A 26,752-nucleotide genomic window follows, 5' to 3' on the forward strand; every position below is an offset into this window, starting at 1 on the left:
AACTACCCAATTTTAAAATGGGCCAAAAATAATGGAGGTGCAAGCATAGTTCAGTGAAGAATTAGCATATGCTGAGTGGGAGACTCAGGTTTGATTCTCGGCCTATGCACTCCCTACTCCCCACACCCCTAAAAATCTACAAATGGTGCTGCAATAATGGTGATACTAACATGGAAAGAGAAAAAAATGTGATCTCCATCACACAAACACACACACACACAAAAGGGCCAGAAGACTTGAAAAGATACTTCTTCAAAGAAAGCACACAAAAGGCCAAAAAAGAGATGAGATCAAAACTTCAATGAGTTATTATTTCACACCCACTATAATGGCTACTATTAAAAAAAACCCAGAAAATTACAAGTATTGGAGAGGAAATGGAGAAATAGGAACACTCATCCATTGTTGATAGAAAGGTAAAATGGTAGAAAACAACTTGGTGGTTCCTAAGACAGTTAAGTACACAAATACTTAATGACATTGCAATCACACTCTAGGTATATATTCAAAAGAATTGAAAACAGGGACTCAAAACAGATATGTGCATACTGATGTTTGTAGGGGCATTATTCACAATTGCCAAAAAATGGAAGCAACCCAAGTGTCTATCAATGACGAATAGATAAACAAAATGTAGTACATAGTATGATGGAATGATTCAGCCCTAAAAGGGAATGAAGTTCTGATACATGTGACAATATGGATGATCCATGAAGATATTATGTTGAAATAAGGCAGACTCAAAAGGACAAATATTTTATGATATTTTACTGATAGGAAATAGTTAGAATAAGGAAACTCAAAGGGGAAACTAGGATATAGGTTACCAGGGGCTGGGTGGGGTATAAAATGGGGAGTTAATGATTCAATTGTACTGTTTCTTTTGGAGTGATGGGAAAGTATTGGTAATAGATGGTGATGGTGGTAGCACAACACTGTGAACATGATTAACGGCACGAAAATATATATTTGAATATGGTTAAGAGAGGAAATTTTAGCCTTTATATGTTATTAGGATAAAAATTAGAAAAAAAGATAGGATTTTACAACACAATGAACTCTAATGGAAACCATGGACTACAGTTAATAGTACATTATAATATCCTTTCATCAATCTTAACAAATGTACTACACTAATGCATGCTTTAGTAATAGGTAGGGTATACGGGAACTGTATTTTCTACACGTTTTTTCTGTAAGCCTACAACTTCTCTAACTTAAAATAAGAAATTAATATATAGACACATAAAATACAAATGTCTTTTCAATCCTCATTGTTAATCATTGTGAAGAGCTTCATGTGTCTGTTCCAGACTTTTTTATACAAAAGATCTCAACAAAAAGATCTTTCTGCTACTAGGTACTAAGTGGGCAGCCTGGGAAAGGCAGAATATCTATCTTTACCTTTGCTGCTTTAACCAGCCTGTCACAAGTTCCACAGTGGTATAAGTTGTCATAGTCAAAAACTTCCTCTTCTACATACATGTTCCAGAGTGCATCTTCCAAACCTGATATATTTTTGACTGCTACTGTTAGATCTAAGAAGTCTTCCTGAAATATACATGAATATAATATTGAAAAAACAAACAATTCCACAGGAGTTCATAACTCATAGCTATATTGGGAATAATCAGATACTTGTTTCCTAAAAGACTTACACACTTACATATGAAGATGTAGGTCTCCCAATCAGACATTATGAAATTCATTACACTAAATTATTCTTTCTAAATCAAACTATAACTTAGCTTAAAATACATCAAAAAAATTTAAAAAAAAACAAGCTTCTCAGTTTAATATAAACACAATACAATTTATGAAGTAAGACAGACCATGAACACATATATGAATTCAGAGGTACACAGATGTACAAGGCATATTAGTATTATTTTCGTTTCTAAACTAGAATTCAAGAGCAAGGGCAAGCTTGGAATTTCTAACATAAACTCCATTCTTCATCTTTTCATGCTAGGGTTGGTTTAAGATATTGAGAAAGTTACAGGAAAAATTATTTTGTGCCAAGATAAAAGGTACACCTATGAAAATTAAGAGGAAGGATATTTTACAATAAGAGAATCTATCGGTTCTACAACTGTATTTGAATTACAATATATTTCAGTAAAAACCACTATTACTATTGACAAGCTTAAATCATAGTTATGGTTTTGTGTGTGTGTGCAACAGCAATTATTTTAAAGGTTTTGGGAAGAGAAAACTAATACGGCACTAGTTTGTTCATGGTGAATATCTTAATAAAAGTAACATATATAGATTATATATATGCAAAAAGTTAATGTCTATAATTTATAATATTTTCATGTACAGTATGTTTTGAAATTACTTTGTGAATTATTACATCATAGCTAAGTCAAACAAACAATAATTCATAGTAAGTCAATCATAATAATTCAAAGACACACAACATCTTAATTAGCACCAAACTAGGCTGATCAAAGCTTCTATTAGGTAATAAGGACCTCAAAGTATTTTTCAACCCAAATCTTTCTTAAAGTAAAATAAATAAAGTTTATACGCACGCGCGCACACACACACACACACACACACACAGACACACACACACCAAAAAAAGCAATTAATGCAATATTTGGACAATGGCATTTAATTAATATTTTATTCACATAGTTGGATACAGAAACTTTCTATAACTCTGGCCATGACAAGGAGATCTGTATTAAACGATGGCTGCTTGGTAATGACCCCATCTGCTACATAAGATATGTAGTGCAGAGATTATTATGTTTACATGAGCAAATTTCTAATTTCTAATTCCAATTAGATCAAATGGGTAATCTGTATTGTTACAAAGAACTGGAGACAACACTGGTTAATACAGGATTATAATAGCTTTTATAAGCATACACATACAAAGAAATTTCTGAGGGACATTAATAAACTAAACCCAATATTTAAGCGTTCATCAATTTAAACATCCCTCAGTATTGTCTAGTTTTGTTACTTGTCTAATTAATTTTCTTTATAATATTCCAACCACTCTACCATGATATCGGCTTCTCTCATGAGGCTAGTCTTTTATCCTCATATCTTATTTTCTAAACATCAGAATACTAAAAAAGAGATTAAAGTTCAGATTTGAGGTATCTGTTTCTTTTACATGAAGAACGCTGACTTATAAACTGATGACAAGTAGAGTGAGAATAAAAAATAATAATATAAGTATTACTAGTTATACATACTTTAATCTTCACGCTGTATTATTGATTATAGTTTTAATCACATGTATTGCAACTGTGATATAACTTATTTCTAAGATACTTCGGCATATTCACCTGCTTTTCACTGATGTTCCCACATTCTTTACAAACAATCTGGTTAACAATGGTTCCATGATACAGACGATTAATGATGTCGTGGCCAGAGGTCCCAACTAAAGACGTTTCCAAAGCACTGAAGAGAATTCGATTCAGTTCTTGCACATCATGTTGTCTCATTTCCTATATGACAGACAACTTTTAAATGTAGTTTTGTGCTTTCAATTTTTAAAAACATTTAAAAATAATATTAGCTAACAAAGCATAAGATTTATCAAGCAATCCAAAGGTAAGCCTTGATCAGACAGAATGACTTTTCAAAACAAGTTGAGATAAGGTTAATATTTCAGAACATCCATTTTTATTTGTATTACACAGATACATGACTAATTCTGCAAGTAAAAGCAATACTCTCTCTCCTAATGGGACAAGACATCCAGGGGCGAAAGTCTCCCTGGTAACGTGTGATATGACTCCCAGGGATAAGCCTGGCCCTGGCACTATGGGATTGATAATGCCTTCCTGACCAAAAGGGGAAAAAGAACTTTAACAAATAAGATATCTGTGGCTGAGAGAATTCAGAGTCCAGAGGCTACTTTGGAAGCTACTCTTACGCAAGCTTCAGCTAGATATTGCTACTATTCATGGTTTGCCAAACCCTTAATCAAAACCATTCTTGCCAACCCTAAAGAATACCTAGAGCTTTATTTGGGATTCTAGAAAGATTCCATGCACTACGATTACTTTCCAGAAACCTACAACCTCCAGATGGGTTTCTAAGGCCAGTTAAGTCCTGAAACTCAGAGGGGCCAGCCTCTCCAGAACATCAACTAGTTCCAATCCCTTATCCCATATTATCAACACCTCTTTCCAACATGAAAAAGTTAGAATGGGCATAGCCCAGACACCCCTAAAGATCGGGAGAAAGATCAAAGGAGAAAGTGGAGTTATAACAGAGAAGACAAGATTTAACAACTGAGTATGACTGATGAATCATTATATTGATATTTCTTTTAGTCTCCAGTCTCTTGGAGCAGTTAGAAGGAAAAACCTAAAATTGTGGAACTGTAACCCATATTATACTTTGAAACTTGCTCTCTACCTGTTAAACCATACTTTGAAATTTATTACTTTTCTGCATATGTGTTATATGTCACAATAAAAAGTGTTTAAAAAAACAAAGGGAGGACAGTGCAATGCTGGTGCCGTGGCAGAATTCTCACCTGCCATGCTGGAGACCCGGGTTCGAGTCCCAGAGCCTGCCCAGACTGAAAAACATCAACAACAACAACAACAACAAACCAAGGGGAAATCTATGTTAAAATGTGGTCTATCCATACAATGGAGTATTTTTCAGCCATCAAAAGGAATAAAGTTCTGATATATGCTACACAACATGGACGAACCTTAAAAACATATGTCAAGTCAAAGAAGCCAGACACAAAATACCACATATTTTATGATCCCATTTAAGTGAAATGTCATAACAGGCAAACCCACAGAGAGAAAGCAGATTTGTGGTTTCCAAGGGCTGGGAAGGGTGGGAAGGGGAGTGTGAGAATGTGAGAAGGAAACAAATAGTATCTTTAGACCCTAAGACAAAAATAAAGGAACTTAGATAAATAACATATTAAATCAGTGTTTACTCTTTCCTTCATTGCTGGAAGCTTTTCCTTAGAGAAGCTGACCTTCATACCTCATTGCTGGTCCACCCAAAACTGTCCGTGAGGTCTGTTGTGGATGCAGCTTCCTGATCTAAGAGCAAAAGCTGAGCAAACAACCGCTGCAACTGTAAAGGTATGATTCGAATCTGAAGGAGAAATAAATGCATTTCTTAATGAAGCCTTATAAATACTGACCAGGGCTTTTGAAAAAGAACTGCATACTTGTTTCCTCATACCTCCTCCTATTAGTCTGACATCACTTAGTTCACTTAGGAAGAAATTTACATAAAATCCTATTAAAAAGTGTGAACTACTTAAGATTCAGTTCTTCTTTGAAAATTCTAATTCAGTTAAAAAAGTTTGTTATCTGGATGTTCTCTTTTACCATAGTATAGTTGAGATCAATATAAAAATTCAAGTTGTCTTAATATACCACCCAAATGATTATAGACAGTAATTTAAATCTCTAATAGTTTATTTTTTCTCTAAAATATCTCAGATATACTCCTTAGGTAGAAATTTTCCAGTCACAAATATCTGAAGTACTGAAAGTTAGGAGGCTGGTTGCACCCTGCCTCATTTTCCTTCTGCCTGCTCCCAGTCCATTCCTGCTTATGGGTTTGGAGAAAGTCAAGGACATAAATCAGACCGGAGAAATAGCATGGGGGCAGGCTGAGCAGCACCACTCAGAATCAGGTTCAATATGGTTTAAGGACCGGACTATCAGAATAAGATTAAGCGTCTAGAAACTTTATGGCAATCTGACATCACCATGGCATTTTCATTATATTTTATAATAGTAATGATCTGTAAATGATCACACAACACAAAACTAGTCCTTTGTGACACAGGTGGTTTGAGAAGCTTGGGGCTGGATCATGAAAGACTCCTATCAAGAAGTACAGATGTTATTCCAAAAATGATAATGAATTTAAGATTTTTAAGTAGGGGGAAGACCATAATTACACTGGCATTTTAAATAAAATTTCACCACAGTGGCATGCCAAGATAATAAGCCAATTTCATATTCAGTTTATTTCCAGAATACCAATATTGGTGTTTGTACTTCATTGCAAATAAGTGCATTAAATGTTTTGGTAGGCTAATAGGAATGATTTGTAAATATCTCCAACAGAAGAAATAATAATCACAGTGGACAGTGAGATATGTTTATAAAGTGGCAGCAATATTATATTTGAAAAGTAATTTTTTTCAGAAGGAAAATTCATTGCCAATAGGGTATAGGTCAGTTTGCTCTCTGAAAATGGAAGCATATTTGGTGATCTCAAAAATGATTATTTTCTATGAATATGGACGTTAATTCCTTCCTTAAAAAGCACTGTCTCAATACTCCCCCAAACCTCCTTAAAACAGATTTAATACCTTTGCATCCGTTTTTTCCTTACACTCCAAAGAACCAAGTTCTTCAGGACCAAGAGAAAATAAAGCTTCTAAACAAAAAAGTAGAATCAGAGATGTAAAGGACATTATTTCATTTTACAAAATTGTGTTGGAAAGTCAAAATTAACATTACATAAAATCAGTGCAAGATTCAGAAATAAAATATTTATACCATCAATTTACACATTATACTTTCTTGTAACATTATTTTTAACCACTAAGAAAATAAAGTGGCGTGCTAACAAGGTTTCAGCATGGGAAATCTAAAAAAAGAAAATAAACTTTAGGTTATGTACATAAAATTAACAGTAACATCACAAATCTCTGATGGCTTCCCACTTCATATGGCAGTTGATCTTAAAAGCCACATGAGGAAAATCAGGAAAATGTAGTGTCACACATGTACCTTTATACAACCGTTGTAAGGCTGCCAACGATTCTTTCATGGAAACGGCTATCTTTTACCCTGTGATCATGCCCTTCCTTTTTTTGGTGTGAAAAGAAAAAGCCTTCTCTGTATTGAGTAGATAGTAGTCAACTTGGAAAAGCTGGCAACCTTGGGTCAGTCTCAAGAAAAATTTCATCCAGGATCTACCCAATGGGGCATATATGACTCTTGTAGGACGTTTGTTCCATACCAGATAGGTTCTCCTACTGAGAAACTTTTACATACTTCAGGGAGAGAAGGGATGGAACAGCTATTATCTTCTCACCGAAAACCACTGCTCTAGTGAGTACTGTTAAAATGTTATAAAACGGAACTATAAAGCTAAAAAAGAATGGGAACACAAAACTGTACAATGACTTTTATAATAATTTTCCCCTACTCTCAGCTACTTGTACTGGGAGTACAGTGCAACCCTATCTACTAGCTCTGTTCCTTAAATCACTATTTCAAAAAGCTCCAAAATCTTCTCCTCCAGTTCTCTGCCAGTCCTTACCCCTTTCAAATTAAATCTCCTCTTCATCCAGCATTAGGAGTCATGCCAGGTCTTAGGGTACAGGAACAAACTACACTAAGATGTTAAGCGGTATTCTTGGCTGGCAATTCCCTTTACTGGAGAGGAAGATGACCTGGGCCTCAAATGATCTTACATATGCTCTGTGTGATCACAGTAATATTTAGTAATCACAGGAAAAAATAAGGCAGTATATATTTTTTTACAATTCCCATCATTTAAAGTACAACATAAAAAAAAATTTCTCTTGAGCCCAGCCTTTATTATTGTAAGCTTCACATTTCTCTGCAGAGAGAATTACCAAAGTTTGTCTTATATTTCTAACAATAAATGCGTATTGCAGGATATACCTTTAAGAGTCTTTGTCTAATTTTGATTTTGCATAATAAATTCCGGTAAAGATAACTGTACAGATTACTAACCAAATACATGGATTTTACCATACCTCTGAATTCAGGAGTGAAATGAAGCGTCTGAAGAAGAGAATTAAGGTAACAGGTTCCACCCTGATTTCTGATTCCACTTAAATTGGTGAATTCTCTAGGAGTAGGTGGCTCCAAAGCTTTAGTCTTTAATTTCTTCCCTTTTCCATACTGAGTATTTGGCACACTGGAATAATCCTCTTCAAACAGGTTTCCAAACATTGTGGAACTAAGTACTATTCTTTAAAAAATAAAAAAGTCATGTTATATAAATGCTCTTACTTAAAAAAAAAAATTCTACCCAAACCTCCCAACCTTATACTTAAAGGTATCTATTTCAAGTCCTTCCTTAGTTTGGGCTTTGGAGGCAACAAGGCACAATTTTTCTTTTATTTAATTCCTGTCCGGCTCCTACCGGCATGATACCGGCCAAGTCATTGAACCTAACCTTTTGTATGTAAAGCGGGATACCATTTATCAAGCAAGGCCATTTTAGCAGTTAAATCACATAATGAAGGAAAGGGTTTGGCCCACAATAAATGACAGTTACCTTTAAAAAGACGTATACACATCGCTAAAGAAGAAGAAAACTGCTCACACCTAGTACACTGTCAGGATGGCAACGCCAATCCTAAATCGTGCGAATTGACATGTTCTGGGACCAGCACTCACTTAAGCTCCGCTTCTCACACTCCCCAGTACTTCGTACTAGACTATGGCATTTAAGAGAGTTAAATAAATAACTTAGAGCCGGGGCAGGGTCACTAAGAAGTCTTTACAATCACCGACCCTGTTAGTCCTCCAATATGTATCCCATGATACAAGCGTTATCCTTGGGAACCTAAGGTGACCTGCTCAACGTCTTACTGGGACATGGCAAAGGATTACTTTGAAATGTGGACTGATAAGTGCCCAACCCAGTTCCTATATAACAGGAAGCCCTCTGGAATCCAATGATTTTCCTTTTCAACCTGTTTCTCAGAAGACAAAGCAAAAACGGAATTCCGAAATTCAGCTTCGAACTCGCGGTCCGATCCTGTTCTCCCCACTCGACGGCCGAAGACGGGGTCCTTCTACCCTCCAGACCACCGCGTCGAGGGAGAGGCCCCGCGGCCAGGTACCGCGAACCCAAAGCAGGAGAGCACCTCGCCCCCGGGAAGGCCCGAACTGCGTCTCGCTTCGCCCACCTCAGACGGCGCCGCCAACGCAATCCCTATACCGCCCACGTCCCTCACGGGATACCGGCCGCCGACCCACTTACTGCCTAAAGCCCAGACCCCGGCCCCGGGAAATACTCGAACAAAACGAACACAACCCAACCAAGGAACGCCATATTCGCAAGGGGTGAGCCCTACCGCAGCCAGGCGCGTGCGTGATTTATGGGACGTGTGGTCCACGCCTCCCAGGATGCACCGCGGGAGCGCTGGCCGTCGCGCGCCGCCTTATGGGCAATGTAGTTCCTTGGTCCCGAGCGTTTAGGCGTGTGGGCGGGAGTGCAGCTCTTGTGTCTTCAGGTGGGTCCCTGAATTCGCTTGGCCGGCCCTCGTTCATTCACTTATTAGGTATGTATTTACTGCTATTCGCAATCTATACCCCTGTATACAAAGAGGTATGGTGTACAAAGTCCTGCCTTTTCCAAGGGCCAATTCCCGAGGTGTCTAAACATGGGAAACAGTTGGGTAGGGCTTCAAGGTTGCGAAGTACCCGCAGAGACATTTCCCAAGTGAACGCTGAGGGCAAAACCTGTGGGAAATGCTCCACATTCCCTTCAACCTTTATAACCTCCTCAATGTTTATTTTGACTCCACCAACTGTAAGTAGCATACATAATAATACATTAAAAATATTTCATATTATCCACTCTTGCCCATTTTCTCAGCTTCAGTGGACTATTTCAGTAGCCTGTTTGGGTTCAGCTTCTGGTATCTCCAGCATTCATCTAGAAATGAAGGAAGGCGACAGGAAGAAGGTCGTTTGGTTTCAGCTGAAGATTTGAGAACAATAACAAACGGTAAAATTGGAAGGGGATGCCTTCTTGAGGAATTTGCATTTGAAACATTTGAAAAGATTCATGTGGCTGGAATGTTTGGGAAGTGTTGATAGAGAAAGGACTGGCACCTCCCAGGGCACCGCTGGGAGGCAAAGTGTCCATACGAGGAAATGACCATGGGAATAGCCTGTTGTCAGTTCTCATCGGTCTTAACTGCCAGGTGTCCCCCCAGAAGCCTCCTCCTTTCTGAGTCTCCTCCCTGGTTTCCATGCCATTCTATTCGACTGCTTCTCTTTCTGCCCTTTTGACTGCTTCGCCTTTGCCTCATGCGCTTCGTCTGCTTTCATCCTAACAGTGGGCATTCTGAAAGCTTCCCTACCCTGACCAAGAATGACTCCCAGAAGTTTAACTCCTAAGGACACAGCTTTGCCTCGTTCACAGCTGTATATCAGCAATCTCAACAGAGCCTGGCTCATAGCAGTGTCTTGATAAATGTTTGTTAAATGAATGACCTCTTAACACCACCATTTTCCCCATTATCCAGAATCGAAGTCTTGGAACTGTTTTTAAAACTTTGTCTTTTTTCCATGAATCCACCATTTGCAACGGAAAGTATTGCCTGGGTAATGCTTCTTCCATTTCTCTGGACTCCTCTCCTCCCATCAGACCCTCGTTGTCACACTGCATTAGGACAGTGGTTTTTTAATGGTCTCCCTTTTTATCCAACCTTTGCTGCATAACTCCACGAGATTCATCCAGGCTATACTTTGAGCTCACATTTGTCTTGGGGAATCTTCGGTGGTTCCCAGTTGGTGTGGTAAAAATTCTTTGTTTTTACATTCTTATTCCACCATAACCTGGTCTCGACACTTTTTTTGTAACATATTTCTCATTGCTTACCAGTTCTCCAAAGTATTTCCACACGTTCAATGTACCTTTTTGCCTCTGTGGTTTTGTTCATTTTGTCCCCTCTGGCAAGGCCTGTCTATCCATCCACATCCCCCTTTTGATCCTCTTCAGCACAAAAGCCCATCTCAAACTCTAACTCATGCATAGAAATGTACCATATCTCTTGAAAAAAGGGGTGATCTTTTCTTTCTTTAGGCTTTCAGGATGATGTGTACATCTCTTATAGCACATGTCTCTGGCATAGTCAGAACTGTTCACTTTGTTAGTATCTCTACGTCAAGGGTTGTGCTTTATTTGCTCTTAGAGCCTCTGCACCAGTTAACACTAACAAATATCCATTGCATTATCATTAATCATACAAGCATATAGATTTTATTATTATTATTATTTATTTTTTTAAATACAAAAAAACACCAAGTGAATGCAAGCATTCCTATTTTGATCATTCCGTTCTACATATATAATCAGTAATTCAGAATGTCATCACATAGTTGCATATTCATCATCATGATCATTTCCCAGAACATTTGCATCAATTCAGAAAAAGCAATAAAAAGACAACAGAAAAACAAATAAAACAAAAACAGGGAGAAAAAAATTATGCATACCATACCCCTTACCCCTCCCTTTCATTGATCACTAGCATTTCAAACTAAATTTATTTTAACATTTGTTCCCCCTATTATTTATCTTTGTTGCATATGTTCTACTCGTCTTTTGACAAGGTAGATGAAAGGAGCATCAGACACAAGATTTTCACAATCACACAGCCACACTGTGAAAGCTATATCATTATACAATCATCATCAAGAAACATGGCTACTGGAACACAGCTCTACATTTTCAGGCGGTTCCCTCCAGCCTGTCCATTACATCTTGAATAACAAGGTGATATCTACTTAATGCATAAGAATAACCTCCAGGATAACCTCTCAACTCTGTTTGGAATTTCTCAGCCATTGACACTTGGTCTGCTTTCACTCTTCCCCCTTTTGGTCAAGAAGGTTTTCTCAATCCCTTGATGCTGAGTCTCAGCTCATTCTAGGATTTCTGTCCCACGTTGCCAGGAAGGGCCACACCCCTGGGAGTCATGTCCCACGTAGATAGGGAGAGGGTGGTGAGTTTGCTTGTTGTGTTGGCTGGAGAGAGAGGCTACATCTGAGCAATAAAAGAGGCTGTCTTGGGGGTGACTCTTAGGCATAATTTTAAGTAGGCTTGACCTATCCTTTGTTGGGTTAAGTTTCATGTGAACAAACCCCAAGACTGGGGGCTCAGCCTATAGCTTTGGTTGTCCGCACTGCTTGTGAGAATATCAAGAATTCATCTTGGGGAGGTTGAGTTTTCCCCTGTTCTCACCATTCCCCGAAGGGGACTTTACAAATACTTTTCTACTCACTGGTCAGATCACTCTGGGATTCATTGGGCCATCACTCTGGAAGAACCAACAAAATCTCATGTCCTATCCAAGGTTCCATGTACTTATGGTGTTCAACCAAGCTATCTACATAAGTTATATTAGAAAACGCACTAGTCAAAATATAAATTTTGTACCAAATAAGCATTTTTTGCTTTAGTCTCACACATAAGTTGAAATTTTAAAATATTAATTACCATCTTTTCAGCATCCTGCAGTAATGACAATCCTTTGTTCTTCCTCAGTATATGGATTTTTTAATTCTTTATTTCATTTGCTCCCCTGAAAATTAGAGTTGAGCCCATAAAGCTGTTGGTCAAACACTGGACAATGATGATTTTACCCAAGTAGTCCCACCATGTGAGGTGCTACACAAGAAAGATTATTAATCTCAATGATTTAAATTAATTAAATTTAAAAGATTGATGATCTTTGTTAATTAAATTAATTAGAAGAGCATTAATCTTTGATATCTAAACTAATTCATTTAATTAAAGCTTTAAAAACAAGTTGAGAGCCTTTGCTGTGCTCTTGGCAAATGAAGAGGCTTTCCAAGCACCACCTCTCTTAATTCTTATAACAATCCCATGAGGTGAGAACTAGTAACATTCCCATCGTAGAAATGAAGTAAAAGCTACTGGGTAATAAAGTTCTTCCCGATTTAGACAGAAAGTTACCCAACTTTGAACTCTGATGGTCAGGCTTCAGGGCCCAGACGCTTAACCCTGATTCTGTCTCACCTCTCCAAAGCCAAGCAACTGCTTGCATGTCTGTCATCCTTCATCTCTTCTCCTTTGCTGTCCTTTCTTCCCTTCCTCTTTCTAAAAATGTATTTTTAGGACCTTTCATGTGTCTGGCACTGGTGGCATTACAATGATTGAGACAAAGACTGTGGCAGACACTGCTACTTGCCTACCCAATCTGCATTCTCTGCTTCCTAACGGACCCCCCAGTTTTGTAGGGGGTAAAGCTCCCTTTCAACTTGGAGTGGTCATGAGACACAGTCATCCCATGAATAATAAGCATTTAAATCAGTGAAAGGAAATGCAACAACCGCATCCTATCAGAAGGGGTCTAGCCCTTAACTTTTCTATTATGAGATTCTTAATTCCCTGGAGAAAGCCTGTTGTCTTGCAAAGAAGGCTTTTGATGAAGCCATTGCTGAACTTGATACATTAAGTGAAGAGTCATACAAAGACAACATGCTAATAATGCAATTTCTGAGAGACAAATTGACATGGTGGACATCAAATACCCAAGGAGACAAAACTGAAGCAGGAGAAGGAGGGGAAAATTTACTGGCCTTCCCACTCTTGTCTGCCTCATTCTAAAATTTGCACAATAGACCATTTGTCATCCATGCTGTCCCACAAATAATTTTTTATTTATGGTTTATGACATATTTTTGTTACTTCTATTTGAATTTCTGTATTTCCTATGTGGTTTTTATGTTTAATATTAGGGGAGCAGAGTGAGTTAACATTTAGAGAGTTATTTGTTTTTCATACGAAGTGGCCAATATGGGGATGTGGAACTTTTAAACAAGTTATAAATGTTTGGTATAGTACTTTTGGTACATAGTGGCTTCCCAAGGGCCAGTGTTAAAACTGCTTCCAAGTCTAAGCAAAGAAAACTGCTGTATATTGTTTTGTCCTGGTGGGGGATAAAAGGGATAATTGGTTCTAGTCATGGGTGTAGTTACTATTATTTTTTAAACTTCTTTATTGTATAGTATAGCATATATACAAAACAAAGAAATAAAAAAGCAATAGTTTTCAAAGCAGTCTTCAACAAGAAGTACAGGACAGATCTCAGAGTTTGTCATGGGCTACCATACAGTCCTCTCAGATTTTTCCTTCTAGCTGCTCCAGAATATAGGAGGCTAGAAGGCTTAAATATTTTTTTATCATCACAATTGACTTTTTTCCTTCTTTTTTCATGAAAAATAACTGTGCTGGTTTGAAAGGATGTATGGGCCCTAGAAAAGCCATGTTTTAATCTAAATCCCATTTTGTAAAGGCAGAATAATCCCTATTCAATACTGTATGTTTGAAACTGTAATCAGATAATCTCCCTGAAGATGTGATTAAATTAAGAGTGGTTGTTAGGTTAGATTAGGTGATGACATGTCTCCACCCCTTTGGGTGGATCTTGATAAGTTTCTGGAGTCTTACAAAAGAGGAAACATTTTGGAGAAAGGAAAATCAGAGAGAGCAGAGAATGCTGCAGCACCATGAAGCCGAGAGTCCACGAGCCAGTGACCTTTGGAGATGAAGAAGGAAAATGCCTTTCCTGAGCTTCATTGGCCCTCTTGAACCAAGGTATCTTTCCCTGGATGGATGTCTTTGATTGGACATTTCTATAGACTTGTTTAATTGGGACATTTTCTCGGACTTAGAACTGTAAAGTAGGAACTCATTAAATTCCCCTTTTTAGAAGCCATTCTGTTTCTGCTATATTGCATTCCAGCAGGTAGCAAACTAGAACAATAACATATATACAAAAAAGCAATAAATTTCAAAGCACAGCACCACAGTTAGTTGTAGAACATATTTCAGAGTTTGACATGGGTTACAATTCCACAATTTTAGGTTTTTACTTCTAGCTGTTCTAAGATACTGGAAACTAAAATATCAATTTAATGATTCAGCATTCATATTCATTTGTTAAATCCTATCTTCACTGTATAATTACACCATCACCTTTGATCTTTCCATCCCTCTCTTTAGGGGTGTTTGGGTTACGGCCAATCTAACTGTTTCATATTGGAAGGGTCTACCACTAATATGGGGTAGGGAGATGGAACTATCTGAGAGAGAGTTTTGGAGAGGCTGGGCCTTCTAGGTTTCAGGGCTTATCTGGACCAGAGACCCATCTGGAGTTGTATGTTTTTGGAAAGTTACTCTAGTGCATGCAACCCTTATGGAATCGTATATATTGCTGTAGGTGTTCTCTAGGATTGGCTGGTATAGTTCTGGTTGGGGTTTGGCAGGTTGCAATAGGTACCAAGGTCTAACTGAAGCTTGCATAAGAGCAACCTCCAGAGTAGCCTCTTAACTCTATTTGAACCTCTCTGCCACTGATACTTTATTGTTACACTTCTTTTCCCCCTTTTAGTCAAGATGGGAAAGCAAAGATCTCGAGTGTGAAATCCCACCAAATTTTTCCCAGCAGAGGAAGTTTGAAAAAATGCCTCACTGGTGCACTGAGGAAATGATGGGCAGAATAGGCAAACTCTCAGAAGATTAGGAACCTCTAGTCATCTCTGTCAATTGAACAAAAACAAAAGAACTGCCCAAATGGAAATAATAGTAACTTCCCTGTAGGCAGGGCTAATTTCATGCTCATGCAACCTGTGCAGTCACACAGGATCCCACACTCAAAATGGCCCCGCTTTTTAATTAATGCTCTGCTTGGAATTCTGAATAATTTGTTAACAAGGAGCCATGTTCAGGTTCCTGCCATTTATGTAGACAGTCCTCCTTTCATAGTTGCTCTGAGGGTTGAATGAATTAATACAAATAAAACATGTAAAATGGTTTCAGGCATCACAATTAGCTCAGTAATGTCAGTTGTTGCTGTCACGTCCTCTTCCTCCTTCTCCTCCTCCTCCTTCTTCCTTGTCCTCCTCCTCCTTTTCCCCTCTTTCTCCACCTTGTCCTTTTCTTCGTATGCTCCAGAGATACTGGGAAATGAGGGGGTGACCTCAGTCCCATGCAAGCTTCACTAACCTTATAACTACCTGCTAAAGGAGGATAAGTAGTTAGGGAAAGACAAGGTGTTCTAAATACCAGTGTCAGTTTTAATGACCATCTGTCTATCTCAGAAGAACAAATGTGGGCCATTTTTATTAAGCAGGCATAACAGCAACAGCAATAATAGCAACCAGCAATCAGAATGTAAGGGCCCAAGTCTTAAGCCTTGTACCCAAATCACAATACATACATACACACATGCATACATGCATACAGAATTGTTGCCTATTCTTTAACGTCTACCAAGTATTCTGCTGTTCACATTATCTTCATGTTTAATCCCCACAACGACCTTATGGGAGTGGCCCAAAGTCACACACTTATGGAAAATGCCCAATCCCACCATTCTGATGCCACCAGAGGGACTCGGCCCTACTCTCGAGGACTCACGCTACTTTAAGGTTGGAGCCCTTTCGAGGCTGTGGTAGAAATAGCCCATGGATATTACATGTTGAACCATGTGTATCTGTGGAATGCACGATCTCAACATGCACCTTTGACTATAAATGCAGAAGTATTCGTTTAGACAAAGTTGTGACCCAGTTTTCTGTGGAGAAGAGCAGAAATGGCTCACATTCCATTGTTTGTAAAGTTACCTGCTGTTTACTTTCTTTATTTTTTGCTACACTCGTTTTATTTGTATTTAAGTGTTTTAGGCAACCTAAGAATAAATGAACAAGTAATGACACAGTAAAAATGTGTTTCTTGATATTTATTACTTCATGTATATCAAGCACAGCAGTAAAATAAAAAACCCATGCATTTAACTTTTTAAACGTTTTTGCTTTTGTGATACTTGCCTAATGTGCATGTGCTGTAAAAATAGTTAACAGGGAAGTAACTTGATGATGGCTAGCTTTGTTTAATGTCTTATGAAATGTTCATGAACAATTCCAGCACGCTTGTTAAGAAGATGTATATTAAAGTTGATTAAGTGGAGTAAAAGTTTTATGAATCGACTTTTCAACTACTTTCTCTACAGCTTTTCATGTAAATTAGTCTTTTGGTTCTGAAACTTCTCTAAAAGAAATTGTACATTTTCGGAAATTTATTCCATATTCCCTTTTGGTAGCTAATGAGATTTTACCAAGTTTAATAAGAAGTTTATCATAATGACAGAAATATTACTCACATAACTACTGTTCCCAGCCATGTCCCATTTTCCTTTCCCCCTCTCCTCCCCTCCCTCCCTCCCAAATCAATTTCTGTTGGAGAGGCCTGTCAATTGGATAACAGTCATGTGTTTCATTTAGGTTTTTGTTATATGACATATTCTAACTTAAGAAGCCAAAAGTCACAATGTTCTTGGCCATCATGAGCTTGGGTAGCATTAACTATAAGTTTTGTGCTTCCACTTTTGGTTTTTAAGCATTTCTTGATACTCTTGTAGCCTGCCTTTTATTTTGATCTTTATTCCTTCTATTTGTCAGGTGCACAGGATTACCCTCCTTTTTTTAGCCTTCTTCTGTCTCCTCACCACCCATCCCTACCTGGTAGCTGTGTACTTGGAAAAAGGCCTCATGGCCTTTCTGGCACCACCCAATATCTAAGATACCACCCTACATCCTTTGCTTGCATCCCACAACTATTTCCCTCGTCCTATTTACTGCAGCAAATCTCTCTTTAGTTTATGAGATGTGTTTATCTTTCACCAAGCCCTACCTATCTTGAATGGTCTGTGATTATCTGCCTTTATCTCTTCCTCTCTTCTCTAGATAATAATAGGTCTAAGTTATACCCAAAGCTCACCCTACAGACTATTTCCTCAGTACCTTGCATTAATAACCAAAGAAAAATACCTTATTAAAAGAGGTGTATTTTTTTTCTTTTAGAATGTAAGCTCCTCAGTAACAGGGACAATGTTTCCTGTACGCTCTATTTGTACCTAGTAATGCTGTTAATGCTTAATAAATATTGACGCTGGGGGAAAAAAGGCCCCATCCACAATAGGTCTGCTCCCGCAAGATTGGATTAGAAGAACATGGCTTTTCTGGGATACATAACAGTTTCAAACCAGCGCAGTTATGAAATCTATTCAGGGGGTTGACATCAGCATTAAAAGAAGAAGCTGATGGAAAGAATTAAAATAGAATTGGATAGAAAATATCAGAGTCAGGTAACGGGTGTTTTGAGGACCTTCCAGATACATGGATACATGTTTGTGCACTGAGTTGTCATGGCATCTGTAAATTATTACCATGGGTCCTGGCCCAAATAGTTGGAAAGCCACCGACATCAACCTTGCACCAGCCTCCACACCCATTACTGCAATCTCTGCACAGTGTGGGCCAGTGGTTGCCAAGGTGGGAAGGATAAGACAATATTTTGGAATACTAGAATCAAATGAAGCCTGTACTTATGCTGATTAATTAGCAGTATTTAACAGCTTTTTGAGGTAAGCCAGCATACAGTAAAGCACACCCATATGAAGTGTACAATTTGATAGATTTTGACGTATGTCAACACTATGAAAAAATAACCACCATCAAAATCACTAACCACTCCCCAAAGTTTCCTTGTGACCCCTTTATAATCCCCCCATCCTGCCTTCCCTATCACACTTTCTTCTCCACCACTGCTCCCCCACTCCCTCCTCCCCAGGCAACCACTGATCTGCTTTTATAGATTAGTTTGCATTTTCTAGAATTATTATCTAGATTTAAATGGAATTATACAGTATGGGCTCTTTTTGTGTCCATCTTATTTTATTCAGCAAAATTATTTTGAGACTCACCCTGTGGTGGTGTGTCAATAATTCATTCCTTTTTATTGCTAAGAAGCGTTCATCAGCTGGAGAGACCACAGTATGTTTATCCATTCACCTGTTGATGAACATTTGGGCTATTTCCAGTTTTTTATATTATAAATTGTGGCATAATTTTATTCTTGGCCTGGTGGCTTAGTCTCTTTCTCTCCCTCCCTCGCCATTTTGGTACATCCGGTTCTTCTAAGCCTCTGAATTACAAGCCTCACCAGCGACTAGTGATGATGCAGTCTTGTCTCTCTAACCCTATTGGCCTTCTCCTTAGTCCTCCACCTGCCCAACATCCACTGCTACAAGTACACTCAGGAACAGCATCTCTATGGTCACAGTCACTCATCCGTCCTCCCTGTGTGATTGGCTACCCTCCCCTGGAGGCCACGCCCTAACTCCGCCTCTCCTCAAACTGTATATAATCTAGGGCTCGCTGAGCCTCGTGGTCTTTAGCTTCTGGCGGCCCTGGCATAAGCGTCTACCAACAATAAAGCTACCTCGCTTCCTGCCTTGATTGACTCGGCCTCCAGTCTTTTAGACCCACAGGGAGGTCTCCTACGCGCGCCCCTTGGACCCAGACCCCCGGCTCGAGCCCCTTTTCTGCGTGCGGCAGTGTCGTCTAGCAAGCAGTGAGAAGCTGAGGAGTAGAGGGTCCCCGATAGTTTAGCTGTTGGGCCAAACCGCACAAATAAAAATGTAATGAGGGTGCACAGGTGGTTCAGTGGTAAAATGCTCGCCTTCCGTGCAGGAAACCCAGAGCCCAAGTCCGATTCTGGGACCATGCACCTAAAAAAAAAAAAAAAAAAAGTGTAATGAGTATTCATATACAGGTCTTTGTATGGAAGTATGCTTTCTTTTCTCTTAGTTAAATCCCAACGAGTGGTGTGGCTGGATAACATGGTAGGTGCATGCTTACGTTTTTAAGAAACTGCCAAACACCCGCCAAGTGGCTGTTAGCATGGTACCACTTCCCATCACTGTGGGAGAGGTCCAGCTGTTCCACATACAGGGCGGGGCGGTCTTTTAAGTTTTAGTCATTCTAATAGGGATGTAATTTAAGATGTGATTTTAATTTCCGAGTTGCTAACAATGTTGAGCATCTTTTCATATCTCTTTTTGCCATCTGTATATGTTTTTTAATGAAGTGTCTGTTCAAATCTTTACTCATGTTTAATTGGTCTTTTGCTTTCTCATATTGAATTTTAAGAGTTATTTATGTGTTCTGGATTCAAATCCTTTATTTGATATATGCTTTGCAAATATTTTCTCCCAATATGTGACCTGACATTTTTTTCTGTTTTGTAATAGTTTGATTGTTAGCCAGGTTGCAAAAATAGTATGAAGAATTCCCTTCTATATTGCATCCAATTTTCCCTTATTGTTAGATTACTATGGTATTGTTTTAGTTTCCTTGGCTGCTTAAAGCAGATCCAATAGAATGGTTCAGCTTAAGTATTGGAAATTTATCAGTTTACAGTTTTGAGGTGGAAAAAGTGTCCAAAACAAGCCATCATCAGGGTGTTGCTTTCTTCTTGAAGACCAGCTGCCCATGATCCTTGATTCCTCTGCCACATGACAAGGCACATGGAGGCATCTGCTGGTCTGTCCCGTTTCTTCCAGGTTTTGTAGCTTTCACTTTCTTGCTTCCAGATGTCCTCAGTCTACAGATGTGAACATTCCCATTATGAGTAGAGAGAGACTTTTGGGACAGGCTTGGCAGAAATGCTTGTCTCATATTTTAGTCAAGTAGCTTCTCAAAAATGTAAGCTAATATGTGTCACATGCTTGCCAAGAACCAGGAGTTATCCTAGGTAGGCACTGTAATAGGCCTCATCTTCCAGATGATGAAACTGAGGCAAAATGAAATTGATTGTTTTCTCCAAGGTCATGCCCCTGGTAAGCAGAGGAGCCAGGGTTCAAACCCTGATATCCCTTTTAAAAATTCATATATAATTCTGATACCATGAAATACACCTTTTACAAGTTGTGCTGGTTTGAAACTGCTGTGTACCCCAGAAAAACCATGTTCTTTTAATCCTGACCTAGTATTATAAGATGGGGTCTTTTTTAATAAAAATTATTTGTTAATTAAAAAAATTAACAAATGAAATAAAAATTAACATAGATATTCAGTAATTCACAATATCATCACTCAGTTGCATATTCATAATTTCTTAGAACATTTGCATTCATTCAGAAAAAGAAATAAAGACAATAGAAAAAGAAATAAAACAAAAACAGAAAAAAAAAGATCATACCTACCATATCCCTTACCCCTCGCTTTCACTGATCACTAGCATTTCAAACTAAATTTATTTTAACATTTGTTCCCCCTATTATTTATCTTTGTTTCATGTATTCTACTCATATGTTGACAAGGTAGATAAAAGGAGCATCAGATACAAGGTTTTCACAATCACACAGTCACATTGAGAAAGCTATATCATTATCCAATCATCATGAAGAAACATGGCTATAGAAACACAGCTCTACATCTTCAGGCAGTTCCCTCCAGCCTCTCCCTTACATCTTGAATAACAAAGTGATATCTACTCAATGCATAAGAATAACCTCCAGGATAACCTCTTGACTCTGTTTGGAATCTCTCAGCCATTGACACTTTGTCTCATTTCACTCTGCCCCCTTTGGTCAAGAAGGTTTTCTCAATCCCTTGATGCTGAGTCTCAGCTCATTCTAGGGTTTTTCTCAATCCCTTGATACTGAGTCTCAGCTCATTGCAGGATTTCTGTCCCACATTGCCAGGAAGGTCCACACCCCTGGGAGTCATGTCCCACGTAGATAGGGGGAGAGTGGTGAGTTTGCTTGTTGTGTTGGCTGGAGAGAGAGGCCACATCTGAGCAACAAAAGAGGCTCTCTTGGGCATGACTCTTAGGCCTAAATTTTAAGTAGACTTGACCTATCCTTTGTGGGGTTTAGTTTCATATGAACAAACCCCAAGACTGGGGGCTCAGCCTATAGCTTTGGTTGTCCAGACTGCTTGTGAGAATATCAAGAATTCGACTTCGGGAAGTTGAATTTCTCCCCGTTCTCACCATTCCCCGAAGGGGGCTTTGCAAATACATTTCCACTCACTGATTGAATCACTCTGGGATTCATCGGAGCATCACTTTGGGCAAACCAACAAAATCTCATGTCCTACCTGAGATTTCAAGTACTTATGGTGTTCAATCAACTATCTACATAAGTTATATTAGGAAATGCACTAGTCAAAATATAAATTTTGTACCAAATAGACATTTTTTGCTTTAGTCTTACACATAAGGTAACATTTTAAAATATTAATTACCGTCTATTTTCAGCACCCTGCAGTAATGACATTCCATTGTTCTTCCTCATGCAAAAACATTTTTAAAATTTTTACATTTAGTCTCTATTATTATACACTCTAGGTATTCCTAGATTATACCATCTCAATCTTTAACATCCATCTTTCTTTCTGATTTCATTTATGCCCCCAGCCCTCCTCCCTCTATCATTCTCACATGCAGCTTCATTCAGTGTTTTAACAAAATTGTATTACAGTTAGGTATTGTGCTGTCCATTTCTGAGTTTTTATATTCAGTCTTGTTGCACAGTCTGTATCCCTTTAGCTCCATTTATGCAATGTCTTACCCTATTTCTGTCTCCTGACGGTCTCTGTTACCAACAAAATATTCCAAGTTTATTCACTAATGTCAGTTCATATCAGTGAGACCATACAGTATTTATCCTTTTGTTTTTGGCTAGTCTCACTCAGCATAATGTTCTCAAGGTCCAGCCATGTTGTTACATACTTCATAACTTTATTCTGTCTTAAAGCTGCATAATATTCCATCGCATGTATATACCACAATTTGTTTAGCCACTCATCTGTTGATGGACATTTTGGCTGTTTCCATCTCTTTGCAATTGTAAGTAATGCTGCTATAAACATTGGTGTGCAAATGTCCGTTTGTGTCTTTGCCCTTATGTCCTTTGAGTAGATACCTGCAATGGTATTGCCGAGTCATATGGCAATTCTATATTCAGCTTTTTGAGGAACCACTAAACTGCCTTCCACAGCAGTTGCACCATTAGACATTTCCACCAACAGTGGATCAGTGTGCCTCTTTCTCCACATCCACTCCAGCACCTGTCATTTTCTGTTTTGTTGATAATGGCCATTCTGGTGGGGGTGAGATGATATCTTATTGTGGTTTTGATTTGCATTTCTCTAATGGCCAGGGAAGTTGAGCATATCTGCATGTGCCTTTTGGCCATTTGTAGTTCCTCTTATGAGAATTGTCTGTTCAAGTCTTTTTCCCATTTTGCAATTGGATTGGCTGTCTTTTTGTTGTTGAGTTGAACAATCATTTTATAAATTCTGGATACTAGACCTTTATCTGATATGTCATTTCCAAATACTGTCTCCCATTGTGTAGGCTGTCTTTTTACATTCTTGAAGAAGTTCTTTGATGCACAAAAGTGTTTAATTTTGAGGAGCTCCCATTTATTTATTTCTTTCTTCAGTGCTCTTGCTTTGGGTGTAAGGTCTATAAAACCACCTCCAATTTTAATATTTATAAGATATTTCCCTACATTTTTCTCTAACTGTTTTATGGTCTTAGACCTAATGTTTAGATCTTGGATCCATTTTGAGATAACTTTTGTATAGGGTGTGATATACGGGTCCTCTTTCATTCTTTTGCATGTGGATATCCAGTTCTCTAGGCACCATTTATTGAAGAGACTGTTCTGTCCCAGGTGAGTTGGCTTGACTGCCTTATCGAAGATCAGTTGTCCATAGATAAGAGGGTCTATATCTGAACACTCTATTTGATTCTGTTGGTCAATATATCTATCTTTATCCCAGTACCATGCTGTTTTGACCACTGTAGCTTCATAATATGCCTTAAAGTCAGGCAGCGTGAGACCTCCAGCTTCGTTTTTTTTCCTCAGGATACTTTTAACAAGGTGGGGCTCCCTGCCCTTCCAGATAAATTTGGTTATTGGTTTTTCTATTTCTGAAAAGTAAATTGCTGGGATCTTGGTTGGTATTGCATTGAATCTGTAAATCAATTTAGGTAGAATTGACATCTTAACTATGTTTAGTCTTCCAATCCATGAACACAGTATGCCCTTCCATCTATTAAGGTCTTCTGTGATTTCTTTTAACAGTTTCTTGTAATTTTCTTTGTATTGGTCTTTTGTCTCTTTAGTTAAATTTATTCCTAAATATTTTATTCTTTTGGTTGCAATTGTAAATGGAATTCGTTTCTTGATTTCCCCTCAGGTTATTCATTACTAGTGTATAGAAACATTACGATTTTTTAGTGTTGATCTTGTAACCTGCCACTTTGTTGTACTCATTTATTAGCTCTAGCAGTTTTGCTGTGGATTTTTCAATATATAGTATCAATGCATCTGCAAACATTGAGAGCTTTACTTCTTCCTTTCCAATTTTGATGCCTTGTATTTCTTTTTCTTGTCTAATTGCTCTGGCTAGAACTTCCAACACAATGTTGAATAACAGTGGTGATAGTGGACATCCTTGTCTTGTTCCTGATCTTAGGGGGAAAGTTTTCAGTTTTTCCCCATTGAGGATAATATTAGCTGTGTGTTTTTCATATATTCCCTTTATCATTTTAAGGAAGTTCCCTTGTATTCCTATCCTTTGAAGTGTTTTCAACAGGAAAAGATGTTGAATTTTGTCAAATGCCTTCTCTGCATCAATCGAGATAATCATGTGATTTTTCTGCTTTGATTTGTTGATATGGTGTATTACATTAATTGATTTTCTCATGTTGAACCATCCTTGCATACCTGGTCATGATGTATAATTCTTTTAATGTGTTCTTGGATTTGATTTGCTAGAATTTTGTTGAGGATTTTTGCATCTATATTCATTAGAGAGATTGGTGTGTAATTTTCTTTTTTTGTAACATCTTTGTCTGGTTTTGGTATGAAGGTGTTGTTGGCTTCATAGAATGAATTAAGTAGCTTTCCCTCCTCTTCAATTTTTTTGAAGAGTTTGAGCAGGATTGGTACTAATTCTTTCTGGAATGTTTGGTAGAATTCACATGTGAAGCCGTCTGGTCCTGGACTTTTCTTTTTGGGAAGATTCTTAATGACTGATTAAATTTCTTTCCTTGTGATTGGTTTGTTGAGGTCGTCTATTTCTTCTTGAGTCAAATTTGGTTGTTCATGCCTTTCTAGGAACTTGTCCATTTCATCTACATTGTTGTATTTATTAGCATAAATTTGTTCATAGTATCCTGTTATTACTTCTTTTATTTCTGTGGGATCAGTGGTTATGTCCCCTCTTCCATTTCTGATCTTATTTATTTGCATCATCTCTCCTCTTTTTTTTTGTCAATCTTGCTAAGGGTTCATCAATCTTATTGATTTTCTCATAAGAACCAGCTTCCGGTTTTATTGAGTTTCTCAATTGTTTTCATGTTCTCAATTTCATTTATTTCTGCTCTAATCTTTGTTATTTCTTTCCTTTTGCTTGCTTTGGGGTTAGTTTGCTGCTCTTTCTCCAGTTCTTCCAAGTGGACAGTTAATTCCTGTATTTTTGCCCTTTCTTCTTTTTTGATATAGGCATTTAGGGCAATAAATTTCCCTCTTAGCACTGCCTTTGCTGCATCCCATAAGTTTTGATATGTTGTGTTTTCATTTTTGTTTGCCTCGAGATATTTACTAATTTCTCTTGTAATTTCTTCCTTGACCCACTGGTTGTTTAAGAGTGTGTTGTTGAGCCTTCACATATTTGTGAATTTTTTGGTGCTTTGCCTATTATTGATTTCCAACTTCATTCCTTTATGATCTGAGAAAGTGTTTTGTATGATTTCAATCTTTTTAAATTTGTTGAGACTTGCTTTGTGACCCAGCATGTGGTCTGTCTTTGAGAATGATCCATGAGCACTTGAGAAAAAGGCATATCCTTCTGTTGTGGGGTATAATGTCCTATAAATGTCTGTTTAGTCTAGCTCATTTATTGTAATATTCAAATTCTCTGTTTCTTTATTGATCCTCTGTCTAGGTGTTCTGTCCATTGATGAGAGTGGGGAATTGAAGTCTCCAACTATTATGGTAGATGTGTCTATTTCTCTTTTCAGTGTTTTCAGTGTTTGGCACATGTATTTTGGAGCATTCTGGTTCGGTCCATAAATGTTTATGATTGTTATGTCTTCATGCTGAATTGTTCTTTTTATTAGTACATGGTATCCTTCTTTGTCTCTTTTAACTGTTTTACATTTGAAGTCTAATTTGTTGGATATTAGTATAGGTACTCCTGCTCTTTGGGATTGTTTTTGCATGAAATATCTTTTCCCAACCTTTCATTTCAATATATGTTTATCTTTGGGTCTAGGGTGTGTTTCCTATAGACATCATATAGTTGGGTCCTGTTTTTTAATCCATTATGCAGTCTATGTCTTTTTATTGGGGAGTTCAATCCATTAACATTTAGTCTTATTACTGTACAGGTAGTACTTTCTTCTACCATTTTACCTTTTGGAATTTATGTGTCATATCTAATTTTCCTTCTTTCTACACTCTTCTCCACACCTCTTTCTTTTGTGTTTTCAATCTGTCTCTAGTGCTTCCTTTAGTATTTCTTGCAAAACTGGTGTCTTGGTCATAAATTCTCTCAGTGATTTTTTTGTCTGAAAATGTTGTAATTTCTCCCTCACTTTTGAAGGACAATTTTGCTGGATATAGAATTCTTGGTTGGCAGTTTTTCTCTTTTAGTAATTTAAATATATCATCCCACTGTCTTCTTGCCTCCATGGTTTCTGCTGAGAAATCTACGCATAGTCTTATTGGGTTTCCTTTGTATGTGAGCGATTGCTTTTCTCTTGCTGCTTTCAAGATCCTCTCTTTTTCTTTGACCTCTGACATTCTAATTAATAATTGTATTGGAGTACATCTATTTGGATCTATTCTCTTTGGTGTACGCTGCACTTCTTGGATCTATAATTTTAAGTCTTTCATAAGAGTTGGGAAATTTTCAGTGATAATTTCCTTCATTAGTTTTTCTCCTCCTTTTCCCTTCCCTTCTCCTTCTGGGATACCCACAACATGTATATTTGTGCACTTCATATTATCATTCAATTCCCTGAGTCCCTGCTCATATTTTTCCATTTTTTCCCCTATAGTTTCTGTTTCTTGTCAGATTTCAGATGTTCCGTCCTCCAGTTCACTAATCCT

The 26,752-nt window shown here is 37.9% G+C and overlaps 1 protein-coding gene and 1 long non-coding RNA gene across 13 annotated transcripts in view; one reads left to right on the forward strand and one right to left on the reverse strand.

Moving 5' to 3' along the window:
• The window catches only part of USP40 (ubiquitin specific peptidase 40), a 163,478-nt gene extending 154,341 nt beyond the window's left edge, over positions 1-9,137 (reverse strand). For 10 of the 12 annotated variants that reach the window (XR_013173121.1, XM_077155459.1, XM_077155460.1 and 7 more), the window contains exons 1-6: positions 8,998-9,105; positions 7,760-7,977; positions 6,338-6,405; positions 4,987-5,100; positions 3,309-3,473; positions 1,405-1,551 (exon numbers count right to left, since the gene is read on the reverse strand). Coding sequence is in view for 11 of the 12 variants with exons in the window: in XM_077155459.1 (XP_077011574.1) it covers positions 1,405-1,551; positions 3,309-3,473; positions 4,987-5,100; positions 6,338-6,405; positions 7,760-7,958 (693 nt within the window). In the remaining variant the exon portion in view is untranslated. Of the gene's footprint in view, positions 1-1,404; positions 1,552-3,308; positions 3,474-4,986; positions 5,101-6,337; positions 6,406-7,759; positions 7,978-8,997 lie in introns of those variants that run through there. The other 2 variants (XM_077155463.1, XM_077155466.1) reach the window with 2 other exon arrangements.
• A 25-nt stretch (positions 9,138-9,162) lies between these two features.
• LOC143678246 (uncharacterized) overlaps positions 9,163-26,752 on the forward strand; it is a 65,417-nt gene continuing 47,827 nt past the window's right edge. The window contains exons 1-2 of the long non-coding RNA XR_013173122.1: positions 9,163-9,298; positions 9,616-9,747. This is a non-coding gene — a long non-coding RNA (uncharacterized LOC143678246). The remainder of the gene's footprint in view (positions 9,299-9,615; positions 9,748-26,752) is intronic.

The sequence above is a fragment of the Tamandua tetradactyla genome, chromosome 3 (assembly GCF_023851605.1).
Source record: "Tamandua tetradactyla isolate mTamTet1 chromosome 3, mTamTet1.pri, whole genome shotgun sequence".
Taxonomy (NCBI): domain Eukaryota; kingdom Metazoa; phylum Chordata; class Mammalia; order Pilosa; family Myrmecophagidae; genus Tamandua; species Tamandua tetradactyla.